The sequence below is a fragment of the Macaca nemestrina genome, chromosome 12 (genome assembly GCF_043159975.1).
Source record: "Macaca nemestrina isolate mMacNem1 chromosome 12, mMacNem.hap1, whole genome shotgun sequence".
Taxonomy (NCBI): Eukaryota; Metazoa; Chordata; class Mammalia; order Primates; family Cercopithecidae; genus Macaca; species Macaca nemestrina.
Window position 1 is genome coordinate 82,564,652 of NC_092136.1, and position 15,609 is coordinate 82,580,260.

Here is a 15,609-nt window from a genome sequence, read left to right on the forward strand (position 1 = left end):
TGTTGGTTAGAGGGCTACAGGACACAGTACCATTTATAACTTACTGCTTCCAATCAAATCTGTTACCTCTCCACCTTGTGGCAGGGACTCTGTGACTCCCAGTCTCCTCAAAAGTAGAAAGGTAAGTTGTCGTTCTTTGTTTTTTCTTTTTTTGACACAGGGTGTTGCTCTTGTCACCCATACTTCAGTGGAGTGGTGCCATCATAGGGCACTGTAGCCTCAAACTCCCTAGGTTCAACTGATCCTCTTGCCTCAGCCTCCTAGGTAGCTGGGACTATAGGCATGCACCAACACACCTGGCCAATTAGTTTTTTTTATTTTTTTAATTTTTTTTTCTGTAAGGTAGGGATCTTGCTTTGTTGTCAAGGCTAAGTTGTTGTTCTTCAGCTGCCTAGGTGGGACAATATTTTGGGGTGGTCACCCAAGCTACATATTTTCTTTTGAACCATTCCAAACTGTCTACTTAGAAATGTTTTCTGTCTTTTAGCTATTTAGAAATTCTCGTTGCTTACTCAGAAGCATCTGTTCTCAGGTTGGATCTGGTTTCATACTCCACAGTTTTGCTTCCCTAAAACTTCACTTTACCAACAATGTGTAGGCTTTCAGGAGAGCTGACTCAAGGTCCCTGTGCTCAGAATTCATTGTTTTTTGCATTCTTGCTTTAGGTTATACCTAATTTTTGTAAATAAGCAAATGTCACTGAGCTTTCATGGCAGCTGCAACTCTGGCACTGTTTATTTTCACTTGCAAAAGCTTGAATCTCAATTTCCTTGTCTTTAAAATGAGGAATAATAATACCTACCTCATAGGATTGTATTGATGTTAAATGGAATATTGTGTAGAAATCCTGAATGCGGTTTCTAGCACACAGAGGTATTCACTATATAGTAGTAGTCGTTGTGTTATTTACTCCCTTTCTTTTTTTCCATTTTCTATATTACAGATGAATTGATACGGTCAGTGGATAAATAAACGTGTAGAGCCACATGCAGCTAAAGATAGGAAGAATTTATTTGGGAGTCTAATTATATATAAAGTATAAGTAAAATGAACTTATCATTCAGAACTATAAATATGGAATCCTCAAGAAGCTCTAAGTCTTTCTCCTGCCACCTTCTGGTCAGGACCTATGATTGCATTCTATTGTACCTTAAGATCCTCAGACCCCAAAATAATCAGCAATAGTACAATTTTTACTGAGAAAAAAAATCTTAGAATAGTTTCCTAGGATAGTTTGACATATATAAAGCACTTTTTTGATAACAGCTGTTTTTATAGCACTTTCTCAGATATTATCTCATTTTAGTCTGCATCAACCCTATGAGGAGGTAGAATGATATATATATATTTGATCCCATGTTATAAATGAGAAAGCAGAGGCTCAGAGAAGTTGAGAGTCTTGTTAGAGCATACAGCTAGTATAAGGCAAGAGCAAACTCAGAATCTCTGCCTCCAGATTATATTTTTCTAATACTTCTGTGGAAATGACTATCAAATCCATACTTTAGTACTGTTGTCCCCACCAGGGCTCCCCACCTGTATTTCTCACTGCTTGTCAACTGGACATTTCCACCTGAAATTCCCAGTGGTGCTTGAATTAAAAAAAAAAAATGTTCAGAACCAAGCACAATATCAAGACCAGATTCTCTCCCCTATCTCTGCATTTAAATTAATGGCATCACTATTTTCTCAACTACCCAGTCTTGGACTCTTAATGATTAGCTATGTTTTCTCCTTTAGGTCATACAAAAAGTGAGCCCATCCCGTAGGTGGGAACATGCTCTCTACTTTCACTGCTTCCCTAGTTTAGGTTTCTATATCTTTCTTTCTGAACTACTGTGATAGAATTTTGGTATTTACTCCTTCCCTATCCAAATCCATTTGACTCACAGTGGTCAGCTTGATTTTCTTGTCACTCCTTGGATTGAAAATCTTCCTTACCTGAATAAGTACTGATTCTTCAGTTTGACATTCAGCCCTAACCTACCTCACCAACCTTATTTTTGTCTATTCTCCTACATATATTAATAGCTTATTTTTTCTTAAGCTACCCTATGCTTTCCCATCATTAAGCCTTTGTTCAATTTGTCCATATACCTTGAAAACTGCCTGTTGACTCTGTAAAATCCCCTAGGAACCGTCTCATTTATCACCCCTTTCCTAGTCTCCCTGGTCACACGTGATCTCTCCTTCCATCAAGCACCTTGTACTGGTCTGAGGGCTTCTTGTCATTTGTAGTACAGCATGATTGGGCACTTAGTTTACCCACAGTACTGAAAATCTAAGTTTTATGAGATCATTTAACTTATGTTAATAACATCATCTTGGTCATCATTAACAACAGGTTTTGAGTATATTGGGCTTAGTGTTAAGACTTTATATTCAGCAGATACCATCTTCATTTTACAAATGAAGAAATCAACTCTCAGATAAAATGAACAATTTATAAAGTTACAAAGCTTGTTAGATGGCTAGCCATGATTTCAACCTGTCTAGCCCCAAGTCTATGCTTTTAACACCACTTGTTACTGCTATTATAAACCCCTCACACTCCCTCTTTCTGTGCTTTTAGGAACATTTATTTTGAAACTGTTTCTTTGAAAACTTCTGATGATAGCTTTTTTTTTTTTTTTTTTTTTCTCTGAGACGAGTCTCGCTCTGTTGCCCAGACTGGAGAGCAGTGGCGTGATCTTGGCTCACTGCAACCTCCACCTCCCAGGTTCAAGCAATTCTTTGCCTCAGTCTCCCAAGTGGCTGGGAGTACAGGCACCCACCACCACACCTGGCTAATTTTTTTGTATTTTTAATAGAGACGGGGTTTCACTATCTTGGCCAGGCTGGTCTTGAACTCCTGACCTTGTGATCCACCCACCTCCACCTCCCAAAGTGCTGGGATTACATGTGTGAGCCACTGTGCCTGGCCTGATGATAGCTTTTTAATAGGGTTAATTTACTTATGAAAACTTAAAAATTGGTAATAATTTTGTTAAAATGTTACACTATAAGTTCAAACATATATTTCAAGATATGTCTTAAATTGGAAGTTGAGATGATAAAATATAACATAGGATATCTTCATGACCTTGGGGTAGGAAAAAATGGGTAGACTGGACTTCATTAAAATAAGACTTCAGTTCATCAAAGATTATATGAACAGATTTGAAAAGGCAAGCCAAAGTGTAGAAAAACATATTTCCTTTCTTTCTCTCTGCTTTTCTTTCTTCACTCCTATCTGAAAAAGTTGTATCCAGAATATATAAAGAACTTATACAAATCAATGTGAAAAAGACAGTCCAGTAAAAAAACTGGGCAAGACTTGCATAGGCACTTCACAAAAGAAGATATCCAAGTGGGCCAGTAAACATGAAATTGTGCTCAAAATCACTGGTTATTAGAAATGTAAATTAAAACCCAAACAAGATACGAATATATACCCATCAGAATGGCAAAAATTAAAATGGACGTTACCAAATGTTGGTGAGGATGTGGAACAACTGGAGATTTTATATACCAATGGTGGCAGTGTAAATTGGCTTTACCACTTTGGAAAATTAATTCCTAGTGGAATTAGTACATGTTTCTTTGTGTACACAGGTGGACACCAAAAAATAGATACATGAATGTTCTTGTCAGCCTTATTATATATATCTCTCAAACTAGAATCATCTAAAAATTCCCTCAACAGTAAGAATCAATACATTTTGCTATATTCATACAATGGAATATTATATAGCAATGAAAATGTATGAATTACTACTCTACACATCACTACGAATGAATTTCACAAACACTGTGCTGACTAAAAGAAAGCAATATGAAAGAGTACATACTGTATGATTCCATGTAGTCCACAAATCGGTAAGATAAGTCAGTAGTGCCTAGGAAGGGGCAAATGGAGGCTTCTGGGATGCTGGTAATGTCCAATCTCTTGATCTCAGTCATGGTCACAAAATGCATCAAGCTGTACCTTTTTTTCCTTTGTGCTCTTTGATATATATATAGTACTTAAAACAGTAAATTTAAACTAATGTTTTAAATATTTTATATATATATATTTAAATATATACTTAAATATAATGTAATAGCTTTGGCAGAGCTGTCTGTCCACAGAGAGATTTATGTAGCACTGAACTCGTAGCTTCTGTCTCCAGAACCAGTATTATTCAGGAAGTCCTTGATCTACAGCTTTGGGCCATGTTTGCTAATCAAGAATGGCTAACCGGGAACTGGCAATATTCCACGGTTACCTTCCATGTTTCACTTAACCTTATTTTCTACCTACAAAGGTCCGGAACAAGGTTGAACTTTGATATGGTTTCTGCTGGGCTTCTCTCTGACCTATGACATCCTAGCTTATGTACCTAGAGTGGCCCGTGGAGTAATTTGAGGATTTCAGGGAGTTTATCCACATTTAACTCTTGGCTTGGGGAAGTTCTAAAAGTTTGTGATTTGCCTTGCTTTCTCTTTGTTTATACCCTACTTTTTTGGGGGAGAAGGGTTGGTTTTGACACTGTTAAGAGTCTGTACTGGTAAGCAAGAAGGTGGAATTCTCTTATAGTTTCATATGCTGTCTAGAATTTTCAGAGTGCATAGGCTTTTTGAAAAATAAGAATTCCATATATCCCAGCAATAATTGGTAGATCCACAAAGTCAACAGTTTTATGTGTAGAATTTTAATCTGTTCAACAAACCTGTTAATTCTTTCAGGGTAAAAAAATATATACATTTTCACCACAAGGATTTTTGTCTAATTTTGTTGTAGTAATAGATTGCATTTACATTTAGAATTGCTTTTGGTGCTTAAGCATTATGATTCATGTATTTAGTATCTTAATATATAGTTCTGTTGAGTTTAGGAGAAAACATGTATTAGGGAGAAATATACTTCCTGGCTATAATGTAAGATAAAGAAACGAGTAATCTTGGTGAAAAATGTTCTCCAAATGCAGAAGCTTTTAGAAATTTGGAGATATGGAACCTTCAGTGAACAATTATGGAAGGCCTGTTGAATGCCAAGCACATATTTTCTTTTGAAGTAGTTGTATTTTAAGACTTGGTTTGATAGAACAAGTTACATATTTGGTGTTAGGAGGGACTTTGTTATTTAACCACTGTTTCTAGAAAATTTGGAATCCTTAAGGTCTCTTCTAATATATAAAAGGTAAAGAAAAATAAGTATTACTGTCTTTGGAACTCTTTAATTAATTTTTTTGAGACAGTCTCACTCTGTGCCCTGGCTGGCATTCAGGGTCATGATCTCGGCTCACTGCAGCCTCCACTTCCCAGGCTTAAGCAATCCTCCAGCCTCAGTCTCGTGAGTAGCTGGGACTACAGGCATGAGCCACCATGCCCAGCTAAATTTTTTCTGTATTTTTTGTAGAGAGGGGGGATTGTTGTCCAGGTTGGTCTCAAACTCCTGAGCTCAAAGCGATCTGCCCACGACAGCCTTCTAAAGCGCTGGGATTACAGATGTGAGCCACCATACCCTGCCTGTTTCTGGAAGTCATAACTCTTATTAAAGCACTGGAAAATTGGCTATATCTGACAAGTAGCCACCTCTTCCCCCTAAATTTTCTATATTCTTTCTCTAATTCCATCTAGTTAGATTAGGTTAAACTCCTGCCCCACCTGAGTGTTTTTCTTTTTTCTTTTGAGACAGGGTCTTGCTCTGTCGCCCAAGTTGGAGTGCAGTGGCACAATCTCGGCTTACTGCAACCTCTGTCTCCTGGGTTCAAGCGATTCTTATGCCTCAGCCTCCTGAGCAGCTGGGATTACAGGCATGCATCACCAAGCCCAGCTAATTTTTGTATTTTTAATGGAGATAGGGTTGGCCAGGCTAGTCTTGAACTCCTGACCTCAAGTGATCTGCCTGCCTTGGCCTCCCAAAGTGCTGGGATTATAGTCGTGAGCCACCGCACCTGGCCTCATCTTTAAAATATTGGTAATGCTACTCACTACACTTTATTTTTTATGTATAGTACGAAGAACAGTTGTATCATATGCTAAGTCCCAATCAAAGGTTTGTTATTTTTCTTCAGACTGGCCGCTAAGCTTTTTTTCCAAGAGAAGAGACCATCTGTATTGCCCTATGCCCACAAACACCTGGCCACTATAAGAGAAAGCTAGAAGTTTATCCTACTCTCAAGTTTGCAGCTGAGGGATATGGGAGGGACCAGATGCATGGTTGTTTTTCCAGGCGGTGTTGGATAATGGCAGCTTACTTCCATGTTCACACACTATTGAGTTAAACTAACTGGACTCATTAGAAAAGGTGTGGGCAGGAACACCCTGGGGAACTAACTCCAGCCATGGGCTCTCCCCAGGGACATGGTCCTTGTGCTGTTCTTGGAGCGTCTGTGTTCAGAGCTGTCCTGCCTAACTAGATGCATAGCATTTTTGATTGGAAGAATTACTCAAAGATAATTAACATCTAGTGACCACTCATTGTGTTTCCAGCCCTGCTTGCTCCTTACCATAGTATTTATTGATTCTTCCGTGCTGGGTCTTAAGAATACCAAGATGGACAAGAAATATTCAGAAACAGTGAGACCAGGAGACTAGGCAAAGTGCACAATGAGACTAGAGCAGTAGAGGGATCAAGTACAAAAACAAAAGAGGGAATGGGGAAGCTACGGAATGATTCGCAGCACTATGGGACTGGCAAAAGATTCCAGAAGATGACATACTAACACTTTCAGTTACCAATATCTTGTTAAATATTAGTGTCTGGGGATCTTTAGGTAGAGATAAAACTGAATGAGATAACACTGAAAATTGGCTATATCTGACAAGTAGCCACCTCTTACCCACTAAATTTTCTATATTCTTTCTCTAGTTCTTAAGTTGCCTCCTAGTCATATGATTCAGCACAATATAATACACTGGTACTTCAGATTTGGGAATTTATTCACAAAAAATCCTAAAAGAAATTTAATCAGAGTTGAAAATACTAGCATGGTTAATTTTTTTTCTTTTGAATAGGCAATGTAGAAAGACGAAAATGTGTGCTAGCATGAAAATTGTATTTGACCCTCTTTTCCTTTGTTTATAGGAAGACAGCGCTTCTTGTGAGTCAAACAAAGAGAAGAGGCGAGTAAAAAAAAAGGTTTCTTCTGGAGGAGTGTTTGTGAGAAGGTACTAATCAGTGAAATGACTAAATTAACCTGCTAGATTTTTCTCTTTCATTAAAAAAATTGATATAAATGTAAGTCTATACAAACTCTCTCAGAATTACTCTGATATGCTTCTATTCCAATTCTGAAAGCAGAAATGTTAAAGAGATTTAGAGATTTTTTAAATGACATGGACTCAGTTGTACACCTTCTCCCGATATTATTCATATATAACTCTACACAGGCAAGACAAGAGATTTATGAGTAATTAATTTTACAAGTATTTACATAAGCTTTAAAATAGCTGGTATAGTAATCAAAAGAAATCTAGTTATAGTTCACTTTCTTTTTTTTTTTTATTTATACTTTAAGTTCTAGGATACATGTGCATAACGTGCAGGTTTGTTACATATGGATATATGTGCCATGTTGGTGTGCTGCACCTATTAACTCATCATTTACATTAGGTATATCTCCTAATGCTATCCCTCCCCACTACCCCTCCCCCACGACAGGCCCCGGTGTGTGATGTTCCCCACCCTGTGTCCAAGTGTTCTCATTCTTCAATTCCTACCTATGAGTGAGAACATGCGGTGTTAGGTTTTCTGTCTTGCGATAGTTTGCTGAGAATGATGGTTTCCAGCTGCATCTATGTTCCTACAGAGGACATAAACTCATCTTTTTTTTATGGCTGCATAGTATTCCATGGTGTGTATGTGCCACATTTTCTAAAACCAGTCTGTCATTGATGGACATTTGGGTTGGTTCCAAGACTTTGCTATTGTGAATAGTGCCGCAATAACCATACGTGTGCATGTGTCTTCATAGCAGCATGATTTATAATCCTTTGGGTATATACCCAGTAATGGGATGGCTGGGTCAAATGGTATTTCCAGTTCTAGATCCTTGAGGAATCGCCACACTGTCTTCCACAATGGTTGAACTAGTTTACAGTCCCACCAACAGTGTAAAAGTGTTCCTATTTCTCCACATCTTCTCCAGCACCTGTTGTTTCCTGACTTTTTAATGATTGCCATTCTAACTAGGTGTGAGATGGTATCTCATTGTGGTTTTGATTTGCATTTCTCTGGTGGCTAGTGATGATGAGCATTTTTTTTCATGTGTCTGTTGGGTACATAAATGTCTTCTTTTGAGACATGTCTGTTCATGTCCTTTGCCCACTTTTTGATGGGGTTGTTCTTTTCTTGTAAATTTGTTTGAATTCTTTGTAGGTTCTGGATATTAGCCCTTTGTCAGATGGGTAGATTGCAAAACTTTTCTCCCATTCTGCAGGTTGCCTGTTCACTCTGATGGTAGTTTCTTTTGCTGTGCAGAAGCTCTTGTTTAATTAGATCCCATTTGTCAATTTTGGCTTTTGTTGCCATTGCTTTTGGTGTTTTAGACATGAAGTTCTTGCCCATGCCTATGTCCTAAATGGTATTGCCTAGGTTTTCTTCTAGGGTTTTTATGGTTTTAGGTCTAATATTTAACTCTCTAATCCATCTTGAATTGATTTTTGTATAAGGTGTAAGAAAGGGATCCAGTTTCAGCTTTCTACATAGGGCTAGCCAGTTTTCCCAGCACCATTTATTAAATAGGGAATCCTTTCCCCATTTCTTGTTTTCATCAGGTTTGTCAAAGATCAGATGGTTATACATGTGTGGCATTATTTCTGAGGGCTCTGTTCAGTTCCATTGGTCTACATCTCTGTTTTGGTACCAGTACCATGCTGTTTTGGTTACTGTAGTCTTGTTGTATAGTTTGAAGTCAGGTAGTGTGATGCCTCCAGCTTTGTTCTTTTGGCTTAGGATTGTTTTGGCAATGTGGGCTCTTTTCTGGTTCCATATGAACTTGAAAGTAGTTTTTTCGAATTCTGTGAAGAAAGTCGTTGGTAGCTTAATGGGGATGGCATTGAATCTATTAATTACCTTGGGCAGTATGGCCATTTTCATGATATTGATTTTTCCTGTCCATGAGCATGGAATATTCTTCCATTTGTTTGTTTCCTCTTTTATTCCATTGAGCAGTGGTTTGTAGTTGTCCTTGAAGAGGTCCTTCATATCCCTTTAAGTTGGATTCCTAGGTATTTTATTCTCTTTGAAGCAATTGTGAATGGGAGTTCACTCATGATTTGACTCTCTTTTTGTCTGTTATTGGTGTATAAGAATGCTTGTGATTTTTGCACATTGATTTTGAATCCAGAGACTTTGCTGAAGTTGCCTATCAGCGTAAGGAGATTTTGGGCTGAGACGATGGGGTTTTCTTAATATACAATCATGTCATCTGCAAACAGGGACAATTTGACTTCCTCTTTTCCTAGTTGAATACTCTTTATTTATTTCTCCTGCCTGATTGTCCTGGCCAGAACTTCCCACACTATGTTGAATAGGAGTGGAGAGAGAGGGCATCCCTGTCTTGTGCCAGTTTTCAAAGGGAATGTTTCCAGTTTTTGCCTATTCAGTACGATATTGGCTGTGGGTTTGTCATAAATAGCTCTTTATTTTGAGATACATCCCATCAGTACCTAGTTTATTGAGAGTTTTTGGCATGAAGGGCTGTTGAATTTTGTCAAAGGCCTTTTCTGCATCTGTTGAGATAATCATGTAGTTTTTGTTTTTGGTTCTGTTTATGTGATGGATTACGTTTATTGATTTGCGTATGTTGAACCACCCTTGCACCGCAGGGATGAAGCCGACATAATGGTGGTGGATAAGCTTTTTGATGTGCTGCTGGATTTGGTTTGCCAGTATTTTATTGAGGATTTTTGCATCAATGTTCATCACAGATATTGCTTTAAAATTCTTTTGTTGTTGTGTCTCTGCCAGGCTTTGGTATCAGGATGATGTCAGTCTCATAAAATGAGTTAGGGGGGATTCCCTCTTTTTCTGTTGATTGGAATAGTTTCAGAAGGAAACTATTTTGTACAGCTCCTCTTTGTGCCTCTGGTAGAATTTGGCTGTGAATCTGTCTGGTCCTGGACTTTTTTTGGTTGGTAGGCCATTAATTATTGCCTTAATTTCAGAGCTTCTTATTGGTCTATTCAGGGATTCAATTTCTTCCTGGTTTAGTCTTGGGAGGGTGTATGTGTCCAGGAATTTATCCATTTCTTTAGGTTTTCTAGTTTATTTGCATAGAGGTGTTTATAGTATTCTCTGATGGTAGTTTGTATTTCTGTGGGGTCAGTGGTGATATTCCCTTTATCATTTTTTATTGCATCTATTTGATTCTTCTCTCTTTTCTTCTTTATTAGTCTTGCCAGCAGTCTATCAATTTTGTTGATCTTTTCAAAAAACCAACTCCTGGATTCATTGATTTTTTGAAGGTTTTTTTGTGTCTCTATCTCCTTCAGTTCTGCTCTGATCTTAGTTATTTCTTGCCTTCTGCTGGCTTTTGAATGTATTTGCTCTTGCTTCTCTAACTCTTTCAATTGTGATGTTAGGGTGTCAATTTTAGATCTTTCCTGCTTTCTCCTGTGGGCATTTAGTGCTATAAATTTCCCTCTATACATTGCTTTAAATGTGTCCCAGAGATTCTGGTATGTTGTATCTTTGTTCTCATTGGTTTCAAAGAACATCTTTATTTCTACCTTCATTTCGTTATGTACCCAGTAGTCATTCAGGAGCAGGTTGTTCAGTTTCCATGTAGTTGAGTGGTTTTGAGTGAGTTTCTTAATCCTGAGTTCTAGTTTGATTGCACTGTGGTCTGAGAGACAGTTTGTTATAATTTCTGTTCTTTTACATTTGCTGAGGAATGCTTTACTTCTAACTATGTGGTCAATTTTGGAGTAAGTGTGATGTGGTGCTGAGAAGAATGTATATTCCATTGATTTGGGGTGGAGAACTCTATAGATATCTATTAGGTCCGCTTGGTGCACAGCTGAGTTGAACTCCTGGATATCCTTGTTAACTTGCTGTCTCATTGATCTGTCTAATGTTGACAGTGGGGTGTTAAAGTCTCCCATTATTATTGTGTGGGAGTATAAGTCTCTTTGTAAGTCTCTAAGGACTTGCTTTATGAATCTGGGTGCTCCTGTATTGGGTGCATATATATTTAGGATAGTTAGCTCTTCTTGTTGAAATGATTCCTTTACCATTATGTAATGGCCTTCTTTGTCTCTTCTGATCTTTGTTGGTTTAAAGTCTGTTTTATCAGAGACTAGGATTGCAACCCCTGCCTTTTTTTGTTTTCCATTTGCTTGGTAGATCATCTTTTATCCCTGTATTTTGAGCCTATGTGTGTCTCTGCACATGTAATGGGTCTCCTGAATACAGCAAACTGATGAGTCTTGACTCTTTATCCAATCTGCCAGTCTGTATCTCTTTTAATTAGAGCATTTAGCCCATTTACATTTAAGGTTAATATTGTTATGTGTGAATCTGATCCTGTCATTATGATGTTAGCTGGTTATTTTACTTGTTATTTGATGCAGTTTCTTCCTAGCATTGATGGTCTTTACATTTTGTCATGTTTTTGCACTGGCTGGTACCGGTTGTTCCTTTCCATGTTTAGTGTTTCCTTCAGGAGCTCTTGTAGGGCAGGCCTGGTGGTGACAAAATCTCTCAGCATTTGCTTGTCTGTAAACGATTTTATTTCTCCTTCACTTATGAAATTTAGTTTGGCTGGATATGAAATTCTGGGTTGAAAATTCTTTTCTTTAAGAATGTTGAATATTGGCCTCCCACTCTCTTCTGGCTTGTAGAGTTTCTGCCAAGAGATCCACTGTTAGTCTGATGGGCTTCCCTTTGTGGGTAACCTGACCTTTCTCTCTGGCTGCCCTTAACATTTTTTCCTTCATTTCAACTTTGGTGAATCTGACAATTATGTGTCTTGGAGTTGCTCTTCTCGAGGAATATCTTTGTGGTGTTCTGTATTTCTTGAATTTGAATGTTGGCCTGCCTTGCTAGGTTGGGGAAGTTTTCGTGGATAATATCCTGAAGAGTGTTTTCCAACTTGGTTCCATTCTCCCTGTCACTTTCAGGTACACCAGTCAGACGTAGATTTGGTCTTTTCACATAGTCCCATGTTTCTTCGAGGCTTTGTTCATTTATTTTTACTCTTTCGTTTTATTTTTTATGTTTATTTATTTATTTTTATTCTTTCTTTGTTTTATTTTTACTTCTTGCGTCATTTCATTTGAACTTCAGTCACTGATACTCTTTTCTTCCAGTTGATTGAATCGGTTAATGAAGCTTGTGCATTTGTCATGTAGTTCTTGTGCCATGCTCTATCAGGTCATTTAAGGACTTCTATACATTGTTTAATTAGCCATTCGTCTAAGCCATTCGTTTTTCAAGGTTTTTAGCTTCTTTGCGATCGGTTTGAATCTCCTCCTCCTTTAGCTCAGAGAAGTTTGATCATCTGAAGCCTTCTTCTCTCAACTCGTCAAAGTCTTTCTCCATCCAGCTTTGTTCTGTTGCTGGCGAGGGGCTGCATTCCTTTGAAGGGGGTGAGGCACTCTGATTTTTAGAATTTTCAGCTTTTCTGCTCTGTTTTTTCCCCATCTTTGTGGTTTTATCTACCTTTGGTCTTTGATGATGGTGATGTATAGATGGGGTTTTGGTGTGGATGTCCTTTCTGTTTGTTAGTTTTCATTCTAACAGTCAGGACCCTCAGCTGCAGGTCTGTTGGAGTTTGCTGGAGGTCCAGTCCAGACCCTGTTTGCCTGGGTATCAGCAGTGGAGGCTGCAGAAGAGTGAATATTGCTGAACAGCAAGTGTTGCTGCCTGATCGTTTCTCTGGAAGCTTCGGCTCAGAGGGGTACCCGGCCGTGTGAGGTGTCAGTTTGCCCTACTCGGGGGTGCCTTTCAGTTAGGCTACTTGGGGTCAGGGACCCACTTAAGGAGGCAGTCTGTCCTTTCTCAGATCTCAAACTCCGTGCTGGGAGAACTACTACTCTCTTCAAAGCTGTCAGACAGGGACATTTAAATCTGCAGAGGTTTCTGCTGCCTTTTGTTTGGCTGTGCCTTGTCCCTGGCTATGCCTTATCTCCAGAGTCTACACTTGGCTGGAGTCTACAAAGGCATGCAGGCCTCTTTGAACTGCGGTGGGCTCCATCCTTTTCGAGTTTCCTGGCCACTTTGTTTACCTACTCAAGCCTCAGGAATGGCAGGCGTCCCTCCTTCAGCCTTACTGCCACCTTGCAGTTAGATCTCAGACTGCTGTGCTAGTAATAAGAGAGGCTCCATGGGTGTGGGACCCTCCCAGCCAAGTGTGGGATAAAATCTCCTGGTGTGCCGTTTGCTCAAACCCTTGGAAAAGCACAGTATTAGGGTGGGAGTGACCCAATTTTCCAGGTGCTGTGTGTCATGGTTTCCCTTGGCTAGGAAAGGGAATTCCCTTACCCCTTGCACTTCCTGGGTGAGGCGATGCCTCACCCTGCTTTGGCTCTCACTCGGTGGGCTGCACCCTCTGTCCTGCACCCACTGTCTGACACGCCCCAGTGAGATGAACCCGGTACCTCAGTTGGAAATGCAGAAATCACCTGTCTTCTGTGTTGCTCATGCTGGGAGCTATAGCCTGGAGCTGTTCCTATTTGGCCATCTTCTATGTCTTTCACTTTTTAGAGAGTACCCTTCACTTCTAGTGTGGATATGTTTAAAAAAATTTTTTTTTCAAATGACATAACTGCAAGGTTTTTAAGAATACAGAGAAGAGGCAGATTGGTCAGGATAAGAAACACTTAGCTTTAGTTTTTCCTCTTTTTCCCCTTGATCTTAAAGAGTAGTAGTGCTTGGCCAACTAAAAAACAGCTATGGCTTTTCAGTTCAGTTCTGACTTCAATTCCCTCTTTTTTCCTACCCCCCTCTCTTTTCTCTTCTCTTCCCTCCATGAGCTAGGAAAGATTTATGACTCTCTTGGGGCCAGCTGTGTCGCTCTTGTCTCCCCCTGAAGATCTGTCACTGGTTTTGGGCTTCCGTGGCAGCAGCCATCTCACCATTCCATAGACTGCCCACCCTTTGGACCCTTGCATGTACTTCATGTGGATACTAAAGTCATTCTGACCTAATATCACCAGAAATAGTTTGCTGTGACAACAGTGCATTTGATTGCTGAAACCAGTTCAGCAGGTTAAGGGTCTGGCCCAGTAGAGCAATGCTTGAGACAGGGTAAATCTGTCCAATTCTAGAGTTCAGTGATAGGAAGCTTACTGGCCTTAAGATAAAACCCATATTCTCTTGCTGAGCACAGTGGCACACATCTGTAGTCCTAGCTACTTTGGAGGCTGAGACAGCAGGATTGCTTGAGCCAAGGAGTTCATCAAGGCTAAAGATGATCATGCCTATAGTCACTGCACTCCAGCCTGGCAACACATGAGACCCTGTCTCTGCAGAGGCAGAGCCTGATCCCACAGAAGCAGAATAGAATGAATGTCTCTTCAGATAGGCTGGTCCCAAATAGGAGTGGGGAGGAAGTAGGCTAATTGCGCCTTGTTTCTTCTACTAGATTTACAGTTGGGCAAGTCACTTTACCCAGGGCAGACTGGATAAGGGGATGAAGAATGATGATAATGTTATGCTACTGGAGCTTCCTTCACATGGAGGAGAGATACATTCCCTCTTAATATTTTAGAGTATTTTAAATCTTAACAGACTACTAATTTATTTACTTGCTTAATGTCTCTCTCCTTCACTAAGATTATCAATTCAATAAGAATAAAACCATGTTTATCTCTGTGCACAAAGGGACTAGCATGCTGTTTGGCATACAGCAGGCAGTCATACTGGTTAATTGAACAAATGCAGTGTACTTTGTTACAGTGGACTTTAATATATATGGTCACTTATTAATTGACCCAGTAGAAATTCATGTACAATGTGCTAAGAACTCTCTTAGGCAATAGGATTGTGAGATAAAAATGAATCAGAATGCAACAGGATAATGTCAAGAGTTTTTCTTTTGAAAACAAATCAGCAGTTAGATTTTTGAGGAAAATATAGTTGGAAAGCCTCTGACTCTCTAACTCACTGGACCATATGGACCAATCTCTTGACTACTCTATGCTGCAGATTCCCTGTTTGTTTATAGCTAAACAAATGACAAGGTTATTTTGAATAACTGATTTTGTCCAACTTTTATAGCTATTACCAAGGCATTATGAAATCAAAATGTTTACTTTTTGGTCTTGTCTTCTTGATCTGGATAAAACTGAAGAACTAAGATGAAAAGGACATTTTAAAATTTCTTTGAAATTACTTATGATTTACTAATAGATATTACTTTGTAAGAAAAAATATACATCTAATAACAAAACTAGAATTTAAATTTTCCTATGAGTTTCTTGAGAGTAGGTACTAGATATCAATAAATGTTTGCTGAATTTAAGTCATTAAGGAAAGCTTTGTTTTATGTAATAAATTTAAGATGGGTTAACTTAAACTAGATTAAGAAGCAGGGATAAACTGGTTTTTGAGTATCAGATATTTTAAAAATACATGTAATAATCAGAGCTCAATATTTAGCACCTCTACAGATTTCATATTAAGTGGTGTACATTTGC

At 38.8% G+C, this 15,609-nt stretch overlaps 1 protein-coding gene across 11 annotated transcripts in view; it reads left to right on the forward strand.

Annotated features, from left to right (window-relative positions):
• Positions 1-15,609, forward strand: part of LOC105468837 (ankyrin repeat domain 42) — a 199,137-nt gene that overhangs the window by 64,570 nt on the left and 118,958 nt on the right. For all 11 annotated transcript variants that reach the window (XR_011610962.1, XR_011610964.1, XR_011610959.1 and 8 more), the window contains one exon: positions 7,052-7,134. Coding sequence is in view for 4 of the 11 variants with exons in the window: in XM_071075374.1 (XP_070931475.1) it covers positions 7,052-7,134 (83 nt within the window). In the remaining 7 variants the exon portion in view is untranslated. The remainder of the gene's footprint in view (positions 1-7,051; positions 7,135-15,609) is intronic.